General features: G+C 39.3%; 3 protein-coding genes across 4 annotated transcripts in view; all 3 read right to left on the bottom strand.

Annotated features, from left to right (window-relative positions):
* Positions 1-1,995, bottom strand: part of LOC103151149 (uncharacterized) — a 6,535-nt gene extending 4,540 nt beyond the window's left edge. Inside the window, exons 1-5 of the mRNA XM_016681160.1 lie at positions 1,820-1,995; positions 886-1,091; positions 603-740; positions 287-425; positions 23-200 (exon numbers count right to left, since the gene is read on the bottom strand). Of these exons, the coding sequence (XP_016536646.1) occupies positions 23-200; positions 287-425; positions 603-740; positions 886-1,091; positions 1,820-1,945 (787 nt within the window). The 5' untranslated portion in view covers positions 1,946-1,995. The remainder of the gene's footprint in view (positions 1-22; positions 201-286; positions 426-602; positions 741-885; positions 1,092-1,819) is intronic.
* A 13,335-nt stretch (positions 1,996-15,330) lies between these two features.
* LOC103151132 (CUB and zona pellucida-like domain-containing protein 1) lies at positions 15,331-17,591 on the bottom strand. Of its 2 annotated transcripts, XM_007571004.2 has the most exons (5): positions 17,116-17,591; positions 16,607-16,986; positions 16,430-16,526; positions 16,111-16,291; positions 15,331-15,826 (listed from the first exon to the last, which is right to left on the bottom strand). In XM_007571004.2, the coding sequence occupies exons 1-5, from the start codon at positions 17,146-17,148 to the stop codon at positions 15,648-15,650; spliced, it is 870 nt and encodes a 289-aa protein (XP_007571066.1). In that variant the 5' UTR covers positions 17,149-17,591; the 3' UTR covers positions 15,331-15,647. The 2 variants fall into 2 exon arrangements, with proteins under 2 accessions (XP_007571066.1, XP_007571064.1); XM_007571002.2 differs by having other exon boundaries at positions 16,607-17,591.
* The window catches only part of LOC103151148 (oncoprotein-induced transcript 3 protein-like), a 13,974-nt gene continuing 9,096 nt past the window's right edge, over positions 17,450-22,327 (bottom strand). The window contains exon 6 of the mRNA XM_016681164.1: positions 17,450-17,453. Within this exon, the coding sequence (XP_016536650.1) occupies positions 17,450-17,453 (4 nt within the window). The remainder of the gene's footprint in view (positions 17,454-22,327) is intronic.

Genomic DNA, 22,327 nt, shown 5'->3' with positions numbered 1-22,327 from the left:
CATGGGTTGCTTGTTGTAGTTGGTGGTGCAGTGGTGTAGGCTTGTCTCTTCATCCTTGAAGGCAGTGGATACTTGCGAACACTTGATCCATCAGAGTAGAACAAATCAATAGTGCCTTGTGCGTAATCTTCTACCACCATCTCAAAACCAAAGATTCTGTAGTCGGAATTGGTATACTGGTAGCGTAAAGTGCAAGAATCCTGGAAAAATAAACACATACTAATTAAACAGTTAATCATCACAGTTTTATATGAGCTAATAATATAATTTGAAATATGTGACTGACCTGGTCAAGCTGGAAGCCTGAAGGGAGATGGCAGTTGTCACACTCGTATCCTTGCTGATTCCCATACCTGCAGCGGACTCGGTCACCATCAGGGTCAAAGGCAGCCAGCCTGTACGTTCTGGGGCAGTTCTGAGGAACTCTTCATTAGGTGCAAACACAAGTTGTAAAATCAGCAAACCAAGAAAAAAAGTATTTTCAAAGTCTCTGACATTGACTTGATGGAAATCACATTGAAAATAATAAAGATATTTTGGTTCATTCTTTACATTTGATTGTGTTAAATGTAGATCAGTTATAGAAACCAAAGGATGGTTACCTTAAGAAGGGGACAATGGCAATATCGGGTGATTTATTTGGTTGTCTTGTGTCCGACCTCGTTCCGAAATCCATGTGGGAATCGAAGTTCCAGTTACTAACCGAGTTACGTGTTGAGATCCAGCAGCAGCTAGATGCCCTGATATTTTAAAAGGACAGGACAAGATAAAGCTTCATGTATATTTTGCCACCAAAAACAGCTTTTCATAACATGAACGATGATATTCAAAGTGATTCCATTCTTTCAAATATGAATATATTTTTACATTTGTAGAAATGCTCACCTGAGATTGAAAGGTTTGTCACTGGGGAGGGTCCATGTCTCAACAGTTTCTGTTTCGCACCAACTGTTTTCGTAGGATGGAGTATTGGTGCTTGTGTCAATTTGACTTCTGACTCGAGTGTTTGCATAGCCACAGTTGCTACCGTAACAATACCAGTAGTGGTAATAATAACAGTTATCATAAGTATCTCTGGTTCGGAGGGACATCTGTGGGTGAAATGTTACAAGAAAATATTAAACTTTACAGCACAAGATGGTTCAGTCATTCATTAAATGACTGAACTATAATTTTTGAAAAAGGTTGAAACTTTTTGTTTTAGGTAATCAATACTAAAACATATTTCAGAGGGGTTTTTTTCATTTGAAATTGAAGTAGCTGTAAAGCAAGAAAATGGTTTTAAAATGTTTTCATCAATCAGTTAGTTACATTTTTATAATTTTTTAAATTGTGGGTAATTATCTCAAAAGTCTTGAAGAAAAGAAAGAAGATTTAATAATGCAATAAAAAATAAAGACGTAATAAAGAAGATTCAATAATTCATGAAATTATTTAAATTGTATTATTTCAGTAAATCCATCACTATGTGAACCACAGATTAATTCCACACATACTAATGATTTTAAGTTTTTATTTCTGTTAATTAAAAGAAAACATAATACAGAAATGTGGGTTTCATGAAAAGTTAATTAACAAACAAGCCTCATTGGAACACAAATTCTGATTTATTGAACATGACTGTGTTCACAATCTTCCTCACAGTTTTGTTTGATAATTGTTTATTTTTTTCCATTTTATTGGAAAGTTTTAACATCATCTTTCTACAGACATGAAGCAGGTTTGAATTGTATTAATATAGCGCAACTGTCAAAACAAAACATTTTCATGATAAATATTATCCTGTTAAATCTAAATATAAAATGTTAGTGTTTTTTACCTTAACTGTCCCATCAGGGTTTCTTCCTTTGTAGGTGAAGCTGGTGGTTCCTCCCCAGTGATGAGACGCCGACACCAGGGAGGTGAGCAGCAGCAGCTGCAGCAGAAGCAGCACCGCGGAGGCCATCTTGATGCTCTGAGCTCAACTCTGTCTCCAGCGATGATGCTCCCGTCCACCTGCAGCATCTTAAATACACCTGGCAGGGCAAAGGGGTGTTGCAGGATGAAGGAATGAACAGAGAGCTGGAGAACAATGAGGCAGCTGCAGAACTGGTTTGGGAAAACAAGCAAACAGAAACCAGAGAATATTTCACTGTAATAGATGCATATGAAGAACAGGATGGAAAAACTTTTCCAATTTTCTGTTTTGAATGGATAACTAAACTTTATTAAACAGCATTTTCTTGAACAAATGAGTGAAAGAAAACATGAAGGGCTCAATAAATAAATGGTTTAAGGACTTAGTCCTGATTAAAAACAGTTTTAATTTATTTTTTCAATAAAAATGTCATTTTCCTTTCATATTTCAGGAGTGTTTGTTAAAATAAAATGATGTAAAATGCAAAGTAATTGATTTTAAGCAGTAACTTTTCGCATGACCACATCTGAAGGATTTTAGTGCAGCAATACGCCTTTATTGTTCTAGACATTTCTTCCTGTCACTCCACACGTCACTGTCATTGTTTATAGAAGAAGAGGCTCTGCTGTTTCCTGTTCTTTTTTATCACCAAAATCAAAGTGATACAAAGACATTTGATCCCAGTCTGATTCTGTTTGTGTTTATTGCAAAACCCTGAATCACAGCGATGCCGAAGCTGCTGCTGGCTCCAAATTAAGTAACTTCCTGTCAGTCAACAAGGCTGCCAAATACCATAGATCTCAGTTTCTTTTTACTTTTTTCCACCTGTTTATAGTCACAGAGGAATAAAATGGATAATGTAATAGCAAAAAACTGAACTTCAGCTTTTTTACTCTTTGTTTCCTTTTAATATTCTTGGAAACTTGATTTTCAAGCTATAAGAAAAATGATCAAGTTTAACCTTCATGAAATCTCAACAATGATCACCTAAAGTTAAGATGGCAGAGTTCATTTCAGTGATTATTTTTCAATAGGAGAGGGGAAGTAAATCATGAGGAGTTTCCTCTTGTATGATTGCTTCTATTGTCCGAGTCAAATTACATTCCAGGTTAATCGGCACTTCTCACATGATTGACGGCATGAAAATATGCAGAGCTTCTGTATCATGTCCCTTTAGGACCCTTAGGGAAAAACAAATGCTTGGTTTAAAAGCATAGAGAAGGTTTTAAGTTCCTTTTCTATCACCATGACAATAATTAAGTGATTGTACACAGAGATTGCAGGACGGCAGATCTGCCAGAGCAGCTTTAAATGGGAATTATAAGGTTCCATTCTGTAGAACCATTTCTGGCTCTGCTGTTTCATTCAGTTTGTCTATGTCAATGTGTGACTGTTCCTATCAAATAAACCTAATAAAATAAAATTACATTTGTTCATCAGGCGGTAATTCTGTTTATATTGAGACTCATTAAAGGTATTTTCATACCTGGCAGTCCAGCAGATTTGCTTTAATTGAGGACCAAAACTGAAACATCTGTTCCTTCTCCAGCTGATGTGGTTTTCTTTCTTTCTGCTCTGAGTCAAACTAAATGCTTTGAAAAACCTGTTTCTCTCCTGGCCTGTGGGGGCGCTGCACCGGGAACTACTGAGGGAAAAGACAAAAATCTCAGAAGACATTGAGCGCAACTTCCTTCTTCACCAAACGTAAACAAAAATAAAGTAGCATCAGATTTTAGCAGTTGGGAAATTTCTGTTTTGTCTTTTGCTAAAGACCCGAGCCATTTCTCCTGCTAGCGCTAGGCTAGCATGTTTGTTTTGGTTGTATTTACCCAGAATGCATGGCGCTGTAGCCCATTTCTTGTTTTTCGAACGGACTCCGGTCACTGGAGGTTCACATTCAAACCGCAGCAGGTTCGTTTCAGCCGAACCCAGACCGAGGTCTGTAGGCGGACCAGAGAGTTCACTTCTTTGGTCCGATTACACATTCACACCTCCCCAAACGAACCAGACTTTACCGGCAGATGGACTGGAGTTCGATTACAGCAACTGAACAAAGCGGGTGTGAATGCACCTTAAGGTCGTGGTGGCTGAAAGCTCTAATGTGCCAGATGTATTAAATATTGTAATAAAACAAATAATCATGTGTTTTGATTGTTGAATTTTCAGCATTAAGAAAAAACACAGAAATGAAAAGTGAAACATCTCACCTCTATTTGCACATTGTCATTGTTCTGCACTGAGACATTCCATTGTTAGGTAGCAGTGCTCTGAATGCCATTCATATAGTTTCACTTTGTTTTTCCAAACGTGAGACATAAAAAAACAATCACACCCTGTTCTTTCTCTGCTAGTCCTGTTTTGGCGTAACATTTACAGAAGCCTGCTGCAGACATGCACAACAGCAGGTTCGCTCTATAGAAACATGCTGTCCTAATTCAGAGCTGGCCCTAGCAGGAATAAATGAAAATTACAATCTGTGTGGAAGATATAACTCACTTTGTTTTATGTCTTTAAGTTTACATTAACTCCATTTTGTACGGTGAAAAGACGCCTTCAGAGTTTGGACAAATGTAGATTAGATTTACCTTTTGCTGAACAATGCAAGCAGATTGTGCAGCTGCAGTGTTCAAGGTGGGGGTGCACCGATTTATCGGCCGGCCGATTTATTGGTGCCAATTTCATTAATTTTGGGAAATCGGTCATCTTGGTCATTTTTACATATGAAGCCGATCTTATCCACCGATGTTATTAACCTCAGCAAAGGTCTAAAACTCAACCACTGCGCTTTTTTTTCTCCTGTTAGAGGTTTGACTGACAGCCCAGCCGACCAGGTTGTCTGCACATTTACACTTAACAACAGTCACCCCCATTGGTGCCGATTTAGCAACAAAAAAAAATGGTATCGGCCAAAATCGAAATAGGTAAGTTAGGCTTTGTAAAAGATCCATAATCGGCCAGAAAACTGCAGTTGGTGCATTTCTAGTTCAAGATAAGAAATGATTTAGTTAAGATTTTAGATTTCTAAATGAAAACTACCCTGACATAGCTACACAGAAATTACAATATTATCATTATTAGGCACTTTTGTCAGCCTAAATACAACTGGAGCAGACCTTCACTGTGTAATGAACACACAATAAGCAGAGACAACCCAATGCTAAAGCTAATCTTTTGGTTGTTTCTGTGTCAAGAGGATGCAGAATATACATAATTGATCTGATCGCTATAAAAAATACTAAATGAGCTAAAAACAATTATTAATTTCTTTTAGAAACTCGCATCATTAAACTATTTATGTTTGTTTATCAGCTGTTTCGCAAGCTTCAAAGTAAAAATTAGGTCTGGCTTAAAATAACAACTAACTATTGCTGGCAATAATTAGTCAGAATTTAAGTTACAGAAAATGGAGTCAGTTACTCCTCAAAAACAACTGAAACGTCTTAAAATGAGCCAGTGGAAACATCTCTGTCTGCTTTGGCCCGATCAGAGGATGACTGTTAAAAACAGAACATAAAAAGAGCATGTTTCACTTTGAGTGGAGGGCGTCCAGGTCACTGCAGAAAAAATCTGGATCATTTCATGTCTCACTCACAGAAGTTATGACATTTTTCTACATTAATAGAATATAGACTGATGATAGAAACACGGCTAACTTGATGCTTGTCATGACAGTAATTGCAGGTTTACATAACGTTAAGTGTTGACTAATTTAACAACTGGCATGGAAACTTTTTCATTCTCAAACTGATAACAGATCTGGAAGTTAAGAGTGGAGGTGCAACACCTGATGGTGTAACTGGTTTTTCTGCTCTGACACACATTTCATTTCTTTGTCAGTGTTTTCTGCCATCACCATAGCAACCTTGAAGCTCATAACCTTTATGTTTTCTCTGTAATCAGTCATCTCTGCTCCTTTCTGTTTTGGTTCAGTGACATTTTGAGCTTTCAACTAAACAATCCAGTGAACTATGTGGCCATTAAAACAAATAAATCTATTCAAATGTTCATGTTTCCCTTAGAAATAATAATTTTATGCCTTTTGCTGTTGAAATAGTGAAAATGTATCCTAAAAGTTATTACATCTCTTTATGTTTGCATCAAATAAATGTATTCACAGCAACTTCTGCAGCATCCATCCATTTTCTAACACCTTGTCCCAGTGGGGTCAGGAGGTGCTGGTGCCTCCAGCTAATGTTCCTGGTGAGAGCCGGGGTCACCTGGACGGGTCGCAGGGCAACACAAAGACAGACAGGACACACAACCATGCACACACACAAACACACAGGGACAATTTAGACAGACCAATTAACCTGACAGTCATGCTTTTGGACTGTGGGAGGAAGCCAGAGTACCCAGACAGAACTCACACATGCACAGGGAGAACATGCAAACTCCATGCAGAAAGACCAGGCTGGGAATCAAACCCAGAACCTTCTTGCTGCAAGGCAACAGCTCTACCAACTGCACCACTGTGCAGCCATGTGGATGGATGGATGGCTGTCTGAATGTGTGGGCCCTTTAAGGAAGACCTGGCCTGTCCCAGGTGTGTCTCACCTGAGTCCAAGGCCTGCATCAGCTAAGAATGCGGCATCACCTCCCTGTTGTCTATCTTTGGAGCCATCTGTCATCTCTTTGTTTGATTTGCACTGCATCCGGTCGAGCAGACGGGAACTCTAAGCATTCCTTTTCAGCTTGTAATTGTTGTTTCATGATCTAAATATAACTTTTGGCTTCAAACAACAGACACTGCAGTGACAGAAACAAGGTGACAAAGACGTATTTACAGGAAGTTTCAGGTCCTAATAAAATTATAAATATTTCGTCTATAATATTCAAACAGACAGATCACATTGTTGTCCTGTCTTTGTGATTTTGACATTTCTGAACTTCCTAATGCTACTTTATTCCTAAGTAGTCAAAAATGGGTTTGTTTTAACTTTTGATAATCACCACAATTAAAACTGCCTGTAAAAAGATGTATTTAGGTCAGTAATTATTTTTAATTGTACTGAATTAATGCAGTATTCACACTGGTGTAGAATTTTGAGGGAAGATCGTTTATGTAACATAAAAAGTGGAAAAAGTGAAGCGCTGTAAATGTAAAGCTTCACATTTATCTCCTTGCAGAAACTGTTAATATCTCATTCAAACTGCAGATCAGGAACTGTGCAAGAAGCAAATAAAGTAAAGAAATATGAGCAGATTTGACCCTAAATCAATGCATAGCACATAATTTACATAAAAACTTCTTGCTTAGTTTTTAAATTTGAAAGCTTTGATCTCTTCAGGTTTTTTGAATTGTCAGATGTGCAAAAGGATTGAATTAAACAACTGTAGGCCCAGTTCTGCAGTGAAGTAGGTTATGTAATATGTTGGGACACCAAATACGATCCAGGTGATGACAGCAGTCATGTGCTTTTGCAGTTACATGCAGTTGAGCTAATTTAAAAATAGAAGTAAAATTGGTTGCATATTAACCAGAACTGTGTTTAAAATCAGTTTTTCTTCTGGTTTTTATTTGAACCAGTATTCTTGATGTAAAAAACAAAATTGCAACAATCTCTGTCTTGTGAACTGTGAAACTGCAGCGTCCCATTTAGAGACACGGGTTTGGCATGCAGCCAGGAAGCTGGAAAACTCATGAGCTGCTCTGATGTCAACACTTCTGTTGACGAAGCCAGAAGGAAACTACACTTTAGATGTAAACAAGGTAAATATACAACCGCTACAAATATTACAAAAACATTCATCTGCAGACAAATGTGCTCTGGGTCTGAGATCAGGGGTTTGTGACGGCGACTCAGACATTCACCGTGTTGTCCGTCAGCTTCTCATCTGTTGGTTTTCAGAGGGTTTTTGTCCATTTGGAAGTCAAATCCAAGCTTTTACTCCCCGGCTGACGTCTTTAGATGCTGAATTCAAGCGGCACGTTGGAGAAACTCTGACTTTTCAAAAACTTCATTCCTGCCTTTCTGGGGGAAAAGGCGGTTTTTGGACAATCGTTCCTTCTTGTTTTGGATCCTGTGTAGTTGAACTGATTTTGGCAATACTTTTCATACTTGCTATGATGTGTAACCATAGCAACAAGGTGGTTTCCAACAGGTAGCAGCTGAAATAACACCACACCTGAAGTCAGAAATCCCAGAGTTCATTTAATTTCCCTTTGGGATCAATAAATATATTTCTGAATTTGAATTTGAATATTTATAAGGTTCTCTACTCATGAAACGGCACAAGTTCCTCCTGCAGCAAAACTTCCCCACAACATGATGCTGCCACCACCATGTTTCAAAGTCACTGTGTTTTTCTCAAGCTTCACGTTTCCCAAGAATCCAAACATTTTAGTTTTTTATTGATCAGACCATGACAGGATGTTTAGGTCTGTGTTCCTGAGTCAAACTCTAATGTCATGGCTTCTTCCTCTGTGAGCGGATTTCAGTTGGCTCAGGACTCGTTTGGCTGTTTCTCTCATTTTTCAGTAGTTTCTTTACTGGATCTTTAGCTTTCATTTGGGACACAGTGAGGGCTGGACCTTCCCACGATGTTTAGATTCATGTGTGATTATTTCAACACTTTCAGCCATCACTGTACCACTGCAGGTTTGGGACAGCTCATATTTTAAAGGGACCTGGCAGCTCTGATCGTATTCTTAACATTTGCCTTCTTTTCTTATCCTTAAGGACTGAGGTTAGTGAAACTGCCCAGAGAACATTTTTGTTCTAATCAGTGTATTTGTGTTGATTTTGACTTTGTAAAGCCAGTTTTCCCAGGACTGGCTCTCATTACTGACCCATTTTCTGCCCGTCACATTAACCTCCTGACTGCCAGTAGTTCATTTTTGTCCTCTGTAGAGGACATTTCTAAACTTGAATATCTCCCACCCCCTGCATTCTACTGAATTAATTCCTTTTGGTATCTACAGAGGACATTTAGGGCTTTTCAATGATACCACATGTGAAGGGGTGGGACTTTCGTACGTATCTTTTTCTAATTCATAAAAACTGCGTTCATCAGTACCACATTTTATGGGAAGAGACAAAGTAAGTGCATAAAACCTTTTATTACCTTACAAAGACTGTGGGATTTTAAAAAAATGGTGATTGGACAATATTTTTTTCCTGGTAGTCAGGAGGATAAGGCTTCAGTATCGGCTCATCAAATAAACAACACAGAAAATGTTTATTCAGGCAGCTGGCTTTGGGCCAAAGTGGCGACAGAAACAAGAGAAAATGAATCATCTGTTGACTGTCGGAGGTTAAAGTCCGACATTCAACCTGAACCCAGAGGATTAGTTTGAGAACAAATGGACTCAGTTGGCTGAAGTTCAGAGCTGCACTTTGCTAAAAGAATGTATTAATAAACCTTTCAAGAAAGCTGTATGGAGTTATGTGGCTGGGAACAGATTTATCACAGTCATGAACAATGTGTGTGCACAAGTCTTATATTGCCAAGGGTGACGCAGTCATGATAAATGGACTGAACTCATACAGCATTTCTCCGGTCCAACTCATCGCTCACAGCAGAGCCACAGTCATCCATTCACACTCACATTAATACAAACACACATCAGCAGGCAGCCGGGGGTTAAATGCCTGAGGCACATCGAACCTTCACATGCGACACAACAACTCAACCTGCTGAGTCGCCCTCAATCAGTCGGCCATTTTGGTCTTCTTGGATTTGTATTTATGAATTCCTTTATGAATTTTAAATTGTTTTCTACGTTTCTATGGTCTCTCAGCTGCTCCAATCTGATGGTTGGAGAACCTAAAGAATTGAATATTGTTCAGCTCATATGTGTCTTTATTCAGCTGCTAACACGTCATGATGGTCATGAGACAGGCTTCAGTCAGAAGCCTCTTCAAACCACTGTAAGACTGACTGCTACAGGAGATCCTTCCTGCCCATGCACCGCATCACCGTCCACAATGACGCTGAAGATAAACGTCTAATTTCCCTTTACGATAAATACAATATTCTGAACTCAACTGAATATTTAGCAATCAAACATCAAGTAAGTTTTACACTTCATAACTGTTTTGGATTTAGTGGAAATATTTTCTTAAAACTTTTGGTTTAATCTAATTTGAGCAAAATTTCTCATATTGACACAGAATTCATAATTTTATGATAATTTGACCTCCTGGGAAAATGAGCTTCTCTCATCTGATTAGATCATCTGACCAGGATCCTTATCAGGACATGCAGACATTTTCTTATCTCATTCATTCAGAAATATATTTCTAAAATGCCTCCCTGTGTTGTTGGCTAACTAGAATATTTTAGACACAATCAAAACTTCAAACTGCTGACTTTGGTTTCTCTTTTAGTATCTGCACATATTCAGGTGAAATAGACCGTCAGCGGTTCACTCGTCTGTAATCAGATAAACACAAGTTCAGGTTTCTCTGCTCTGTCACGCAGATCAGGCCTCTAATCTCTGCTGAGTCCATGTACTTCCTTGTAGATACACACTGATACGCTTGTAGGAAAGAAATAGAATCTTATCAACTTCAATTATGTCACCTTAGAGTATTCATTACATTTTTTAGAAGGTATTAGATTTTAAATCTCTGAATGCAACAGGTGTCTGGGACAGAAAAGGGAGGAAAAGAAAGAAATCATTTGAAAAAAGCAATTCTGACTTTAAAAAGCAATTAAACAGAATGAAAATTAGCAAAAGCTTTAAGAATAAAATATTGAGTTGTTTAATAAAAGTGCATATTTATTGTTTGACTGTTTGCTCAGATTAAAGGAGTATTGAGCGCTTTTTCAGCTATCAGTTTTCTCCTCACTGCAAGGTGGAAATATTCAGGTTTACCGGAGAGACGAGGACAATGATGCAGGCAGCCAGAAGCAGATTAATTAAACACATGACAGATTCCTGTCCAACTCCATGTATCAGGTAATAAAAGGACAGGTTTTGAATGAACAACATGAAAAACATTGTTCAAGGAAGGTGAGGCTGAAGTTCTGCTGACAAAACAACGAAACCAAGAAGGAGTGGACTTAATGACAATCTTTAGTTAAACACCTTTAATTAATTTGCCTGTGAGGCATGCATGGTGCGTCACAGCCATCACTGATCTGATCCAAGCCAAACATGAGGAGCTGAAACAACAGAGCTACATGCTGGCTTCTCATCTTTCAGGTCCAACAACTGACTGCTGATTCCAGTAAACCAAAACTTAAATATGCATTTCTGTTCTCACTTTGCTGCTGAAATGAAACAAAACAAGAACAAAAGATAAATAAACCTGAATAGAAAAAAGCTCAGAATACAGTCATAGTGCATTTGATTATTTCTGTTTATATAAACTATTCATTTTAGGCTGCGATTAACAGCTAAGTACGGTTTAAAGCAGAACTCTGTAACTCCAGTCATGTGCAACCTTTCGATTCCCAGCTCCAACACGCCTGAATCAGATGAATGCTTAATGACCAGGAGGTAAATCTACCTGTTCAGGCTGCAGATTCAGGTGTGCTGGAGCTGGGATGCATCCAAAAGTAGCACCAGAGGACTGCCAGGCTCCTGACTTAAAAACTCTCCAGTTTAACAACAAACACACAAACAAGATCATCTGCTTGAGGTAACAAAGTAAAATCAGTTGGACAGCTATGATCGCTGACCCTTCAGACGACTCTGAATTGAAAAAGAAGCAAAAGTATTCATGTCTGTGTCGGTGCTATTAACCCAGGAAAGTCATGAAGAGTTTTAAACTAACATCTGTTCTTTTCAAGACGATGTCTTCTCCACAGAAAAACCTCATTTTAGTCACGTTCCAGAGGTCTGACTGAGGAAGAGGAGGATGCAGCTGCTGGCCGGCCTGCAGTTCTGGCCTCAACTACTGGTGGAAAAGTAAGGAAGATTAAAATTTTGACCCTTCATGAATAAGAAGGTTTATATAGATGGATTATCTTAGGAAATGAAGGTAAGACATTCATAACCTGAGTATCTGTTCATCTTTAATAACATTTAATTCATGCATCTAAAATTGAGGCCTCAAAATGTCTTAAATTTATTTTAAAATATGTAAATTGGCTTTAAATACATCAATAACAGGTCTTAAATTTTGTTATGGCGAGACTATTTAGTCTCGTATTTTTTATGTAGGTTTTTAAAGAAGAGAATAAAATAACTAGAAACACTAAGAGGGCCTGAACTAAAGTAAAACAGAAACAAGAGAGTTAAGATTACTGAATAATTAAACCTCAAAAATAACTCAAAACAACATAACAGATGGAGCCATGAAGACTAACGGGATAAAAATTAAACAAACTGTAAATCAGCGGTCCCCAACTCCCGGTCCGTGGACCAATTGGTACCGGGCCGCGCAAGAACTAATTAAATATTTCCGTTTTATGTATTATTTGAGTCAGGAGGATCTTTTATTTTGAAAATCTTTTAACCGGATTCTCTCAGTTAAATGCGCGTCAACACTGAGCCCACAAGCAGCAAAATGAGTAAGAAACGGATCAGATGTCTTTGGAAAGTTTCTTTGCAAAGGGGAAAAGGCCCAGAGAAGAGACAGGAGGATGGATTTATCCCGGACCGGTAGGTGAGTCAAACATTACAAGCCGCTCTGTGTCGGCCGATTCTCCAAACCTCTGTGACCACAGAGCTGATAAAAGTCCAACAGGTTCGATCGGTTCGTGTTCAGCCTCAAGGCAGGAGCAACACGAACCGATTCCAGTCACGAACATCGCGATTCCAGAAGAAAATCCACAAAACCCCCAACATCGCATAAGGGAATTTAGAATAACCAAACATGGATGACGATGTAGAAGCAATAGTGACAGTTTGTGGAGACATTTTAAGAGATGAAAGAAACAAAAAGAAAAGGCGGTGGATAAGACAGCGCTCTATCTGCTGCACTATGATTTGGAGGCGACTATGTTTTTTCATAGTTAACATTTTTAACTGAATAAACATAAACATATATAATAATGACCTTTACATATAATAATAAACATTTCCACATATCATCTCCGATATCCACCGGACTCTCAGTTGCGCGATATGTCAGCTGTTTGGGATTCCCCTCTGTTCTGACGTCACCGCGCTTTCTGATTGGCTACCTGTCACATTCAGCAGGTTGTACCTCAGGCTGCGATAAAAGGGCCCAGACAACCCAAATAGGCCATATTCAGGATTTAGTGGGAACACCAACATGCAGAAGCCTGATCTGACGGTTCACGCCCCCTCTCCCCATCACCTCCCCGGAGCCGCAGCAAAATTTCCAAGTTTTGACCGGTCCGCGGTAATAAAAAGGTTGGGGACCACTGCTGTAAATGATAACTTCAGCTAAACTAAGAATGAGATGAAATCTATTGTCAGAATCCAACAAGAAGTACAATTTCCTCCTCAATAGTTTTCCATTCTTACAAATACATACATTATTATAATAAAAATTAGATTTTCTTTGTACAGTTCTGTCATAGTACATGTCTTAAATTTCATTTATATTAGTCTTTAAAAGTTTTAGATTTGAGTGCAGAAACTTTGATAAAAGCGTCCATGAAAATCATGGATCTGCTTATTTCTGCAGCCCAGAAGCTTCAGGACATCCAGACTGAACTGAACATCAAGCATGTTTTCAACAAACACAATGGATGGAAAACGTGTTCAGTTTTATGCTTTTTCTATATTCTTTTTACTGTATGACTTCCTGTAACCCCTGCCCTCACCGTTTACTGTAACTGTCAGCGATCAATCACTGCAGAGTAAAAACAAACAAGAGGTGCGGCTTCCAGCACGTTGTGTCTGCATGGATCAAAGCTCAAACCTCACTGCTGCCAAAATCAACACTGTAAAGAATCTCACCCGTCTGGCCGCTTCTCCCCTGACCCAGCTGAAGGACTCCAGCTGACGGGGCAGTTAAACTCGCTGGACCGAATTCTAACTAGCTGATTCATCCACTGCATGCAGATATGAGACGTGAGCTGAACGGCCCCAGATGCTGTTCCTATAGAAGATCTATCTTAATTTTCCTGCAGGATGAAAACAGATTTTCTTTTTCAAATGGAAATGATTGCAGCCAGAGTTACTACGTTTAAAGGATTACTTTAAATCAAATTAACTTCTACCTATCACTTCCACTTCTGATGATGAAACCTAAGAATGGTTTATTACATAAATGTTCAGTGACGGGCCTTTACAGGCATAAACAATGAGCTGAATGAGGAAACATCAGATATCTGCAGAAATAATTAATAGATGCTCCACACTGCTGACTCAGCATCTGCAAAAAACAACTTTATTGTTTATACTTGAAGTAAATGTACTTTGTAAAAAAAAGACAGAAATAGGTAGTTTATAAGAACAATTGTTTTGTTTGCTTCAATGCTGCAAACTGCTGCATTGTGAAGGTTTTTCTTTTAGCTGAAGAAGTAAAACCTTTTTGACTCTTGCATTTCATGCTTCATGAAAAGTCGTGATGTTTTCATCGTTCCTTCCTTCCTCAGTAGTTTTGTAATAGTTTGTGTCAAGAGTGGAGCAGACATGAAGAGGCTGAAAGTCCTGGGCATCTAAAGCACCATGCGTTTCCCTGGCTGCCCTCTGGGTGGCGCTACGAGTCGAGGAGTGAAGTTTAGCTGCTTCATTCCTACAGCAGCAGATTAAACCGCAAGTCGTAGCTTTTATTACTGATAATCATGTTACGCGGTAAAACAATAGTTTCCAAGAGCAAATTTTTTTTTTTTTTTTTTTTTTTTTGTATACAGGGATCCCTCTTTTTCTTAGGGGTTCCGAAAATAACCCGCGATAAGTGAAATCCGCGAAGTAGTTACCTTTATTTTATTTTATTTTTACAATTATATACTTTACATTGAAACCAAAGAACAAAACCTGTTTTCATGTCAGCGGATGTGCATCAATCGGGCCTTAATGTGATCTGGAGTCGTGGCATTAAAGCGTCTCCTCCAAGCTGCCCAACCAGATTCACAGCTGGATCTCGTCGGGTTTTGCTGCCTCCGGCCACAGTTTTTTCCATCAGGCATTCAAAGTTTCGGTTTCCATCTCCTAAATAGCCAATCTGCGTTACTTATATTTTAGCCAATCAGGATGCAGAACACAATGCACTGTGAAAAAAACGGCACAAAGAAAATCCACGAAGCAGCGAGACCGGAAAGGTGAACCGCGTTATAGCGAGGGGTCAGGGGTCACCGTACTTCATGTTCTGTGTGTGTTAAATTTGGACGGGTGGGTCCAGTTGGTACAGAACTGCCAAACATGTGACAAGCCCAGAACTCCCACAGCAGACAATAAGCTGTAAACAGCAGGGGGCGTCATTCCTTTGTGGACACTTGGCAAGCTGCAAGACCACAAAGATCAAAGCTGTGACGTTTTACTGATGGAAATCCATGAACAGTAAAATGAACATGTGGTCAAATTAATTAACATAACAGGAAATCCTGTTTATTAAACTTTTTTCGCTACAGTTTGTGCATCAGCTTCAACAGATTTTCTGAAACTTTTTTTTTAACCAAGAGGAATTTTTACCTTAAATCTGAAGTCCTAAAACAGTAGTTTATTGTGCTTATCCAAATATTTTTTATTGCAAGCATTCAAAGAAACATTCACAGTTTGATTGTTACACAATTTGTAAAATCAAAGCTTATAAAGCATTAAAATCATATAATTCCCTTTTGCCATGCAACTCATACCAAAAAACCTCAAGAAAGAACATAAACCCTCAAAACATAATCTAATACTTTTTCACTAAAAAGAAAATGGAGAAGATCCATCTTCTTAATCTACTGGGCGATCAGAGTCGACTGGAGAGTCAGCAGCTGGTAGGCGTTGATATTTAGCTCTGGTTCTTCTTGATCGGTAGATGACCAGACCGCAAACCAACAGGCAGCAGACAGCAAAGACCAGGTTCAGGCCCAGATACAGGCCTGGGCCTGAACCTGCATCTGGGTGTGAAACTGAGAAAAAAGAAAAATGTTCATTAAAATAGAAGAATTTATATTCTAATATATCAAGAGAGAAAAAAAGAGCTCAAGGCTTTTTATCAAAGTTGGCAAAAACATCCCAGATTCAGCACAATGACAGTAACTGGCAGGTTGTTGGTGTGAAAACAGCTAAATAAAAATCTGAGAAAACTTCAGTGGAGTAAAATAATATTCATAACCATGAAATACGCTACAAAAATGTATTTCTAAATAATACAAGCACTAACTAAAAGAGTAAAGTGTAAACGAACACTCACCTTTGGTGTCAGAATGCCTAAGGAGGCGCAGAGGACCCTGGGAAATGGAGTGCCTGCTCGTCTGGGCCGGAGCGTCTCTCCTGCTGCGATCGTTCAGTGAGTCGGATCTGATGCATCCCTGAGAACATCGAGTTTCAGGATTGCCGCTCTCGCACAGGAGGACCGAACAGGCGATGTAAACCTGCAGACACATGCAGGAGAGGTCAGACAGATTTACAAATTTTGACTGACTATGGGAAAAAGTACATCCAATCAAAGTGTTTGCAGACTATTTTTGTTAATAAAACCCAAACTTAATCATTTTAATTCATAACTTTACCTCCTCGTGAGCTCCAATAAACTCAAAAGCCTCCATACCAAATCTGAAATTAGACTTGGAGCTTGGGAAGATTTGCACAGTTTCATCCTTCACACATCTGCAACACACCAGTAAAAATACATGACACAAAGAAAAGGGTTCATTAGCCAGTAAGAAGCAGGTCTGGTCTCTCAGTACCCGTTTTCGATGATGGTGTAGCTGATGCGGGAGTTGGGGTTGTCGTAGGGAGTCGCCCTGCAGGACTCCACAAACAGCTCAGTGTTTGGGATGGACGAGGTGGCTTCGATCTGCATGAAGATCATCTGCTTCAGGTAAACCTCCACCGGGTAGCTGCTGGCGTTTACCTGCTTCCTGAAACGCTGGCTCTCGAAGAACTCAAACTGGAAGGTGAAGGAGCTGAATCCTCTCTCGTTAAAGAAGTACGGGTTTTTGTGTGTGAATCCCAGAGTCAGGTTGGCTCGCTTTGGATAGGCGCAGGAAAAGACGATCTCAATGTCTTGGTGCCTGGAAATGAGTTTATTGGGATCAGCTGATGTGATCATGTTGTCGTCGTCCTCCTGATGATATAAAAAAGAAAAATCTAAAACACGCAGTTTCCTCCCAGCTCTGTATGGAAGTAGATGAAGACTCGGTCTGGTTAGAGGTGCCAGATGGTGCACTGTGTTTCCCATATATGTGGATTATACCTCAACCCGAGTCCCACAGCCATTCAGGGGCATGACTGCCACCAGGTGGGTGGCGTTCGAATGACGTCTCAGGCTGCAGGAAGAATCCAACCAGTCAATTAGATGCAAATGGTTTTCCTTGCGTTTGATGAGGGAAGTCTGTCATGGGGTGTGGTGGTTGGTGGTGAGGAGAGACGCTGAGACCCAGGTTATGGTGATGATGATTATTTAATGAAGGCTCAAAACAGTCCAACACAGGCAGCACGGCAGAGAGACCGGCACACAGCCAAATACCGGTAGCAACTGATAAACAGGACTTGGAGACGAGCGCTAACGCAAACTAGGACTTAGCAGTTCAACTGGAGCGAACACAAGACGTTAGACATAGACAAACTTAGACAAGGAACCGATGAGGAACACAGAGAACAGGTGGGTTTAAATACACACGGGGTAGTTAGGGGAATGAGACACACCTGGGGAGCAATCAACGGGGAGGACAGGACTGAGACTCACAGGAACAGGACTACACAGGAAAAAACTCAAAAATAAACACACAGAAACACGGATCGTGACAAAGACTTTGACAACTCCACGGTTATTGTCGTTTCATTGCATAGTGTAAGATGTGACAGACATTTCAAATTATGTTAATGTTACCCTGCAACCTAGGATGGCTGAGGGTAATGTGTTAGATGATCTTCCCTCAACGTGTGATGCTGTGGAACAGGAAAGACGAGACACACACGTTGAGCTTCCTTCTCATTTAACCGGAAGATTTATTCTTCTTGTGTGCTCAATCTTTTCTGTGCCACTAACGCGGCAGCGCCCCTAGCGGTTGTGTGCGGAATTGCATCGGACAATCTAAATTGACACTACAGAACTTAGTACAATGAGAAATACAAAATACAAAAATAAAAATTATGTTGGGGTGCCTATTTTCTTAATTATTGTTTTAATTTACTAAGAGCTCATTTTTCACCCCTCTACATTAACATTAATATGAATAACTTCAATTCTTGCTTCAGCTTACCGTGACGTTCAACAGAAACAGTCACACAACGCAGCTCTGAGTGGAACACCCTTTGTTGTCTGAAAGGTAAGAAATGATTGTTTCATCCGTGGAAGTAAACGGTACATAAAACCTTTTCCTGTCCTGCTTTCACCCTAAAGCACAAACTGCTCTACAAACAGTGGTCTCCAGGATACTGTTGTTAGAGCCTTTACAAATAAATTAGACTCCTTAAATTACTTAATATCTTTTTAAATTATATTCTGCATGACAGTAATGGAAAATACACTACAAACACTTACAATCTCCCATGGAGATCAAATATTTATGCTGGAAGGTAGGTGGAGGCAGCAGCAGAGCTCATACACTGTGTCACTTTCCTACTTAATAAAACTGCAGAACTTCTTAAGCAGACGTTTAACATCGACATTTAGCACGGTGTGCACTGAAAGATTTTGTTTTTGTGCTTCATCCAGTCTGACGTCAAAGGAATGCAAAAGATTCAAACAAACACTGGTATCTAAGGGAGCCCCTGCATGGACAGCATTGAGATGAAGGTTCACACTAACGGGGGAGAAACTTGAAAACAATATTTTTTTAACTGTAGCATAAACTGACAGATTAAATTTTGCTGTTTGGAAAGTTTCCCTCAAAGCCATTTACCTCTGGAGGTGTGTTGCATGCGCTCTGCGTTTAGATTAGGCCTTTCTTGGCTACTGTGTGCATGTGTTGGTGTTTCAGGTAAACTGCAGTTGACTTGAACTGGAGGCAGCTGTTCAGTGTCTCCACAAAATATTATAAGACCCACAACTTCCTAGGAGACTCGCTCTCTTCCGACAATCTGATTAATTATCGTGATGGCTATAAAGATAGTATTGTGCAATATTCCTGCTGAGTGTGATGTGTTAAGAGTGATCTAGTCCAGGGTTCCTCAAATCCCTGCCTTGAAGATCCTGCAACCTTTGGATGTGGTCCTGCTTCAACAATCCTCAATCAAATGACTGAATTACCTCCTTAATGTGCAGTCAGGTTCTCCAGAGCCTTGCTAATGACCTAATTATGGGACTCAGATGTGTTGAAACAGAGAAAACCTGCAGGACACCAGCTTCTGAGGACAGGATTTATATAATATGCTGGGAAGGATGTCAGGACTGCTCTGGCCTCAAATCACAGATTTTTATTTTTTAAGATTTCTTGGCACTTCATTCAATAGCAAATTGACAGGAAATAGGGTTGAGACTGAGAGACAGAAGACAAGCAGTAAATGGCCCAAGACTGGGAATTGAACCCAAGACAATGACATTGAAGATAATAGCTTCTGCACATGGTGCACATGTCCAAATTAGAGACATTCAACATTTTGGACTGTCTTGTATTTGCATTTGGGTGTTCCAGGGACAAACGAGCACACAGCCTGTTGAATGTTTCATCAACTCACTTTCTGTTTCCGTCGCCAGAAAGTGAGGTGACGGAAACAGGGCAATGCAAATTATAGGAGACAAAACAACTGCAATGGTGCACCAAAATGTCTCAAAGTCTGGTGGACATCTGAGACATTGTTTTGTTTTTTCTCTTGCTTCCTTGTTTAGAGTAAACTCATGTTTAGAGTAAATAAACAAGAGGTTTTTTGAGAGATTGCCTTTCTGTCATATGAATGTTCATGACTAAAATCTGATTGTGTAGTCTTTGCCATGTGGCTGAACACCACACACTGTCGGATCAACTCTGTTGTGTCTATGAAGTTTTTATTATTGTTGCGTGTGCATGGTTTCTCATGTTTTGAAAATCAACTGACAGTTTAAACCGCTTGTTGTGTGAATCAGGCCTTAAATCAGGTTTTAGATATTTATTAATGGTTTAAGTGTAGACCAGTTTCAGCTGTAATCAGTGGGTATTATAAATCTCATTTGAAATTAATTTATGACTTGGTGAAAAAATAGATAGGAATTTTGAAGACTTCCCCACAAGTGAATGAAAAAACAAATTGCAATGCATTTGTGACGAGTAATTTTTAATGGTTGTCAGTGGCACAAAAAAGGATTAAACATTGATTGCTCTATCTAGTTTAGGTATGAGAAGAAAGAAAAATGTAATTTGATCCCAAAATACAGAACTTATTCAAATATCACACATTATGCATTCCCACTGCCATTTAAAAATAAAATGCCCAATACAGCTGTGCCCAGGGACTATGGAGGGCTTATCGAACACCACACTCAAGTTGAAATTATGTAAAGGGAAATCAGGAATTCCAACATGCAAATTCAAATTATTTTAAACTACCAGGAACCTGTGATACCCATCAGTTCGAAATTATTTTAACATGCACTTAATTACCATAACAAAATAAAAACTGTATGGTTGCAAAACACTTGGTGTACAACAAAAGCCCGTCTCAAATAGTCCCAGTAAAACAGAGTTCACAGAATCTACAGCTTTCTTTGTTTTGTCTTTTAAAAGTAAAGATGCCTTTTTGCAAATAAAGTAATTCACCTCCAAGCAACCAATATCTTTTAAAAGAGAGAAATTAAGTTTTGAAAGTAGCAGATTTAAAGTTATTGTGTTTCAAAGGTTGGCACTGGTTGGTATTTAGTTCTGGTTCTTCTGGACCGGTAGATGATCGCTCCAAGTACCAGGACAGAGCCAACAATCAAGATTTGGTTCAGACTCAGAGTCACACTCAGGCCAGACCCTGAAATGTAAAACGATAAATCAGATCTGGTTATAAAAGATGATAGCTTGTATAATGCAGAACCAGAAAAAAGACAAACTGAGAAAATAAGGTTTAAAGGGTGTTTTGGTGTAAGATTCTTGAATTTTATTTGAAGAGAAAGTCAGTCTGCTTGCAAATACAATGTAGGAAAAAATTATTTTGCATTAATTATTGCTGTTCTATTATATGTTATCAACCTTAAAATAAACTGTATTTGCAAATGACTGAATATATCATGGTAAATCCAAATATCCCCAGTAGTTCTAAAAGCAGATGAAAATCTTGAATTTAGAATATTTCAAACTGACCACACAATCAAAAACAAACCAAATTTGAATAGCATAGAAGAAAACTTTATAACAAAAACCTTGGATTAAGTAACCAGTAGTTGAACTCTCACCTTTGGTGTCAGATGTCTTAACAAGGCGCAAAGGACCCTGGGAAATGGAGTGGCTGCTTGTCTCAGCTGGAGCGTCCCTCTTCCTGCGATTGTTCCCCGAGTCAGACCTGATGCATCCCTGAGAGCACCGAGTTCCAGGAAATCCAATGTCACACAGGAGGACCGAACAGGTGATGTAGACCTGCAGAACCATGCAGGTGCAGTCAGATTGTTCTAAATAGATTTTTCTATTTACTACAGATAAGATGAAAAAAAGACATCAGACAGAATTGGCTCAGGCAAGTCAAAGAGACTCAAGGAGAACCTTGCAGTGGAAATGACCTGCAAGTGGCCTCTGTTCAGTCATAACTGTGTGAATATCTGGTTGTTGGACATCTTTCTGTGCATACTTAATGTGACAGATACAGATTGGGACTACGTGCTTATAATCTCTGTCATCTTTGGGAACCTCAGTGACGAGGTTCAAAAAGAGGAGAAATTGCAGTGTAGCGATGCAATTTCTCCTCTTTGGAAGAAACCTTAGGACACTATTGAGCTTAAACCATCACAAGCTCAATAGTGTCCTAAAGGGAGAGATGACGGCGTTTAGTTTCTGGACCTCTATGAGCAAAACTCAAGTAAGTAGTAGACTCTGAACACCTGGTGTAACTGCGCCCCTGTTGAGCTCATTATACAAGTTACTTTTCACTGCAACACTGGTAAAAAAGGTTAATAGAGGAGCAATGTCATGAATACTTCCAAAAGGCGGAATTTCAGAAAGAACGGGACTTTTTAACGATAGACCCAACTTCAAATCATTAATTTATGAAGTAAAATTTCTCTTAAGTCATATTTCACATAATTGGCATTGTTATAACAACTGAAGGTAACATTGTTACTTGGTTGTGTTATGAAATGGCAGTATGTGCATAGAAGATACATAACACTCCCCTTTTTTAATGTGTCTACACAAGGGCGTAGGTTTGGTCTAAGTTTTGGTGGGGACCTTGACACCCCCCCCCCCCCCCAGCCCAGGGAAATGCCGAAGAGCACCGAACATTTTTGAGAAGGGGGGGGGGGAACCCCATTGGCTTAATAACCCCTCCCCCCAACCATAACCATATCATACATC

Source organism: Poecilia formosa, unplaced genomic scaffold (genome assembly GCF_000485575.1).
Source record: "Poecilia formosa unplaced genomic scaffold, Poecilia_formosa-5.1.2 Scaffold272, whole genome shotgun sequence".
Lineage (NCBI taxonomy): Eukaryota > Metazoa > Chordata > Actinopteri > Cyprinodontiformes > Poeciliidae > Poecilia > Poecilia formosa.
The sequence above is the reverse complement of the archived record's forward strand: the minus strand, read 5'-3'. Positions and strand labels throughout refer to the sequence as shown.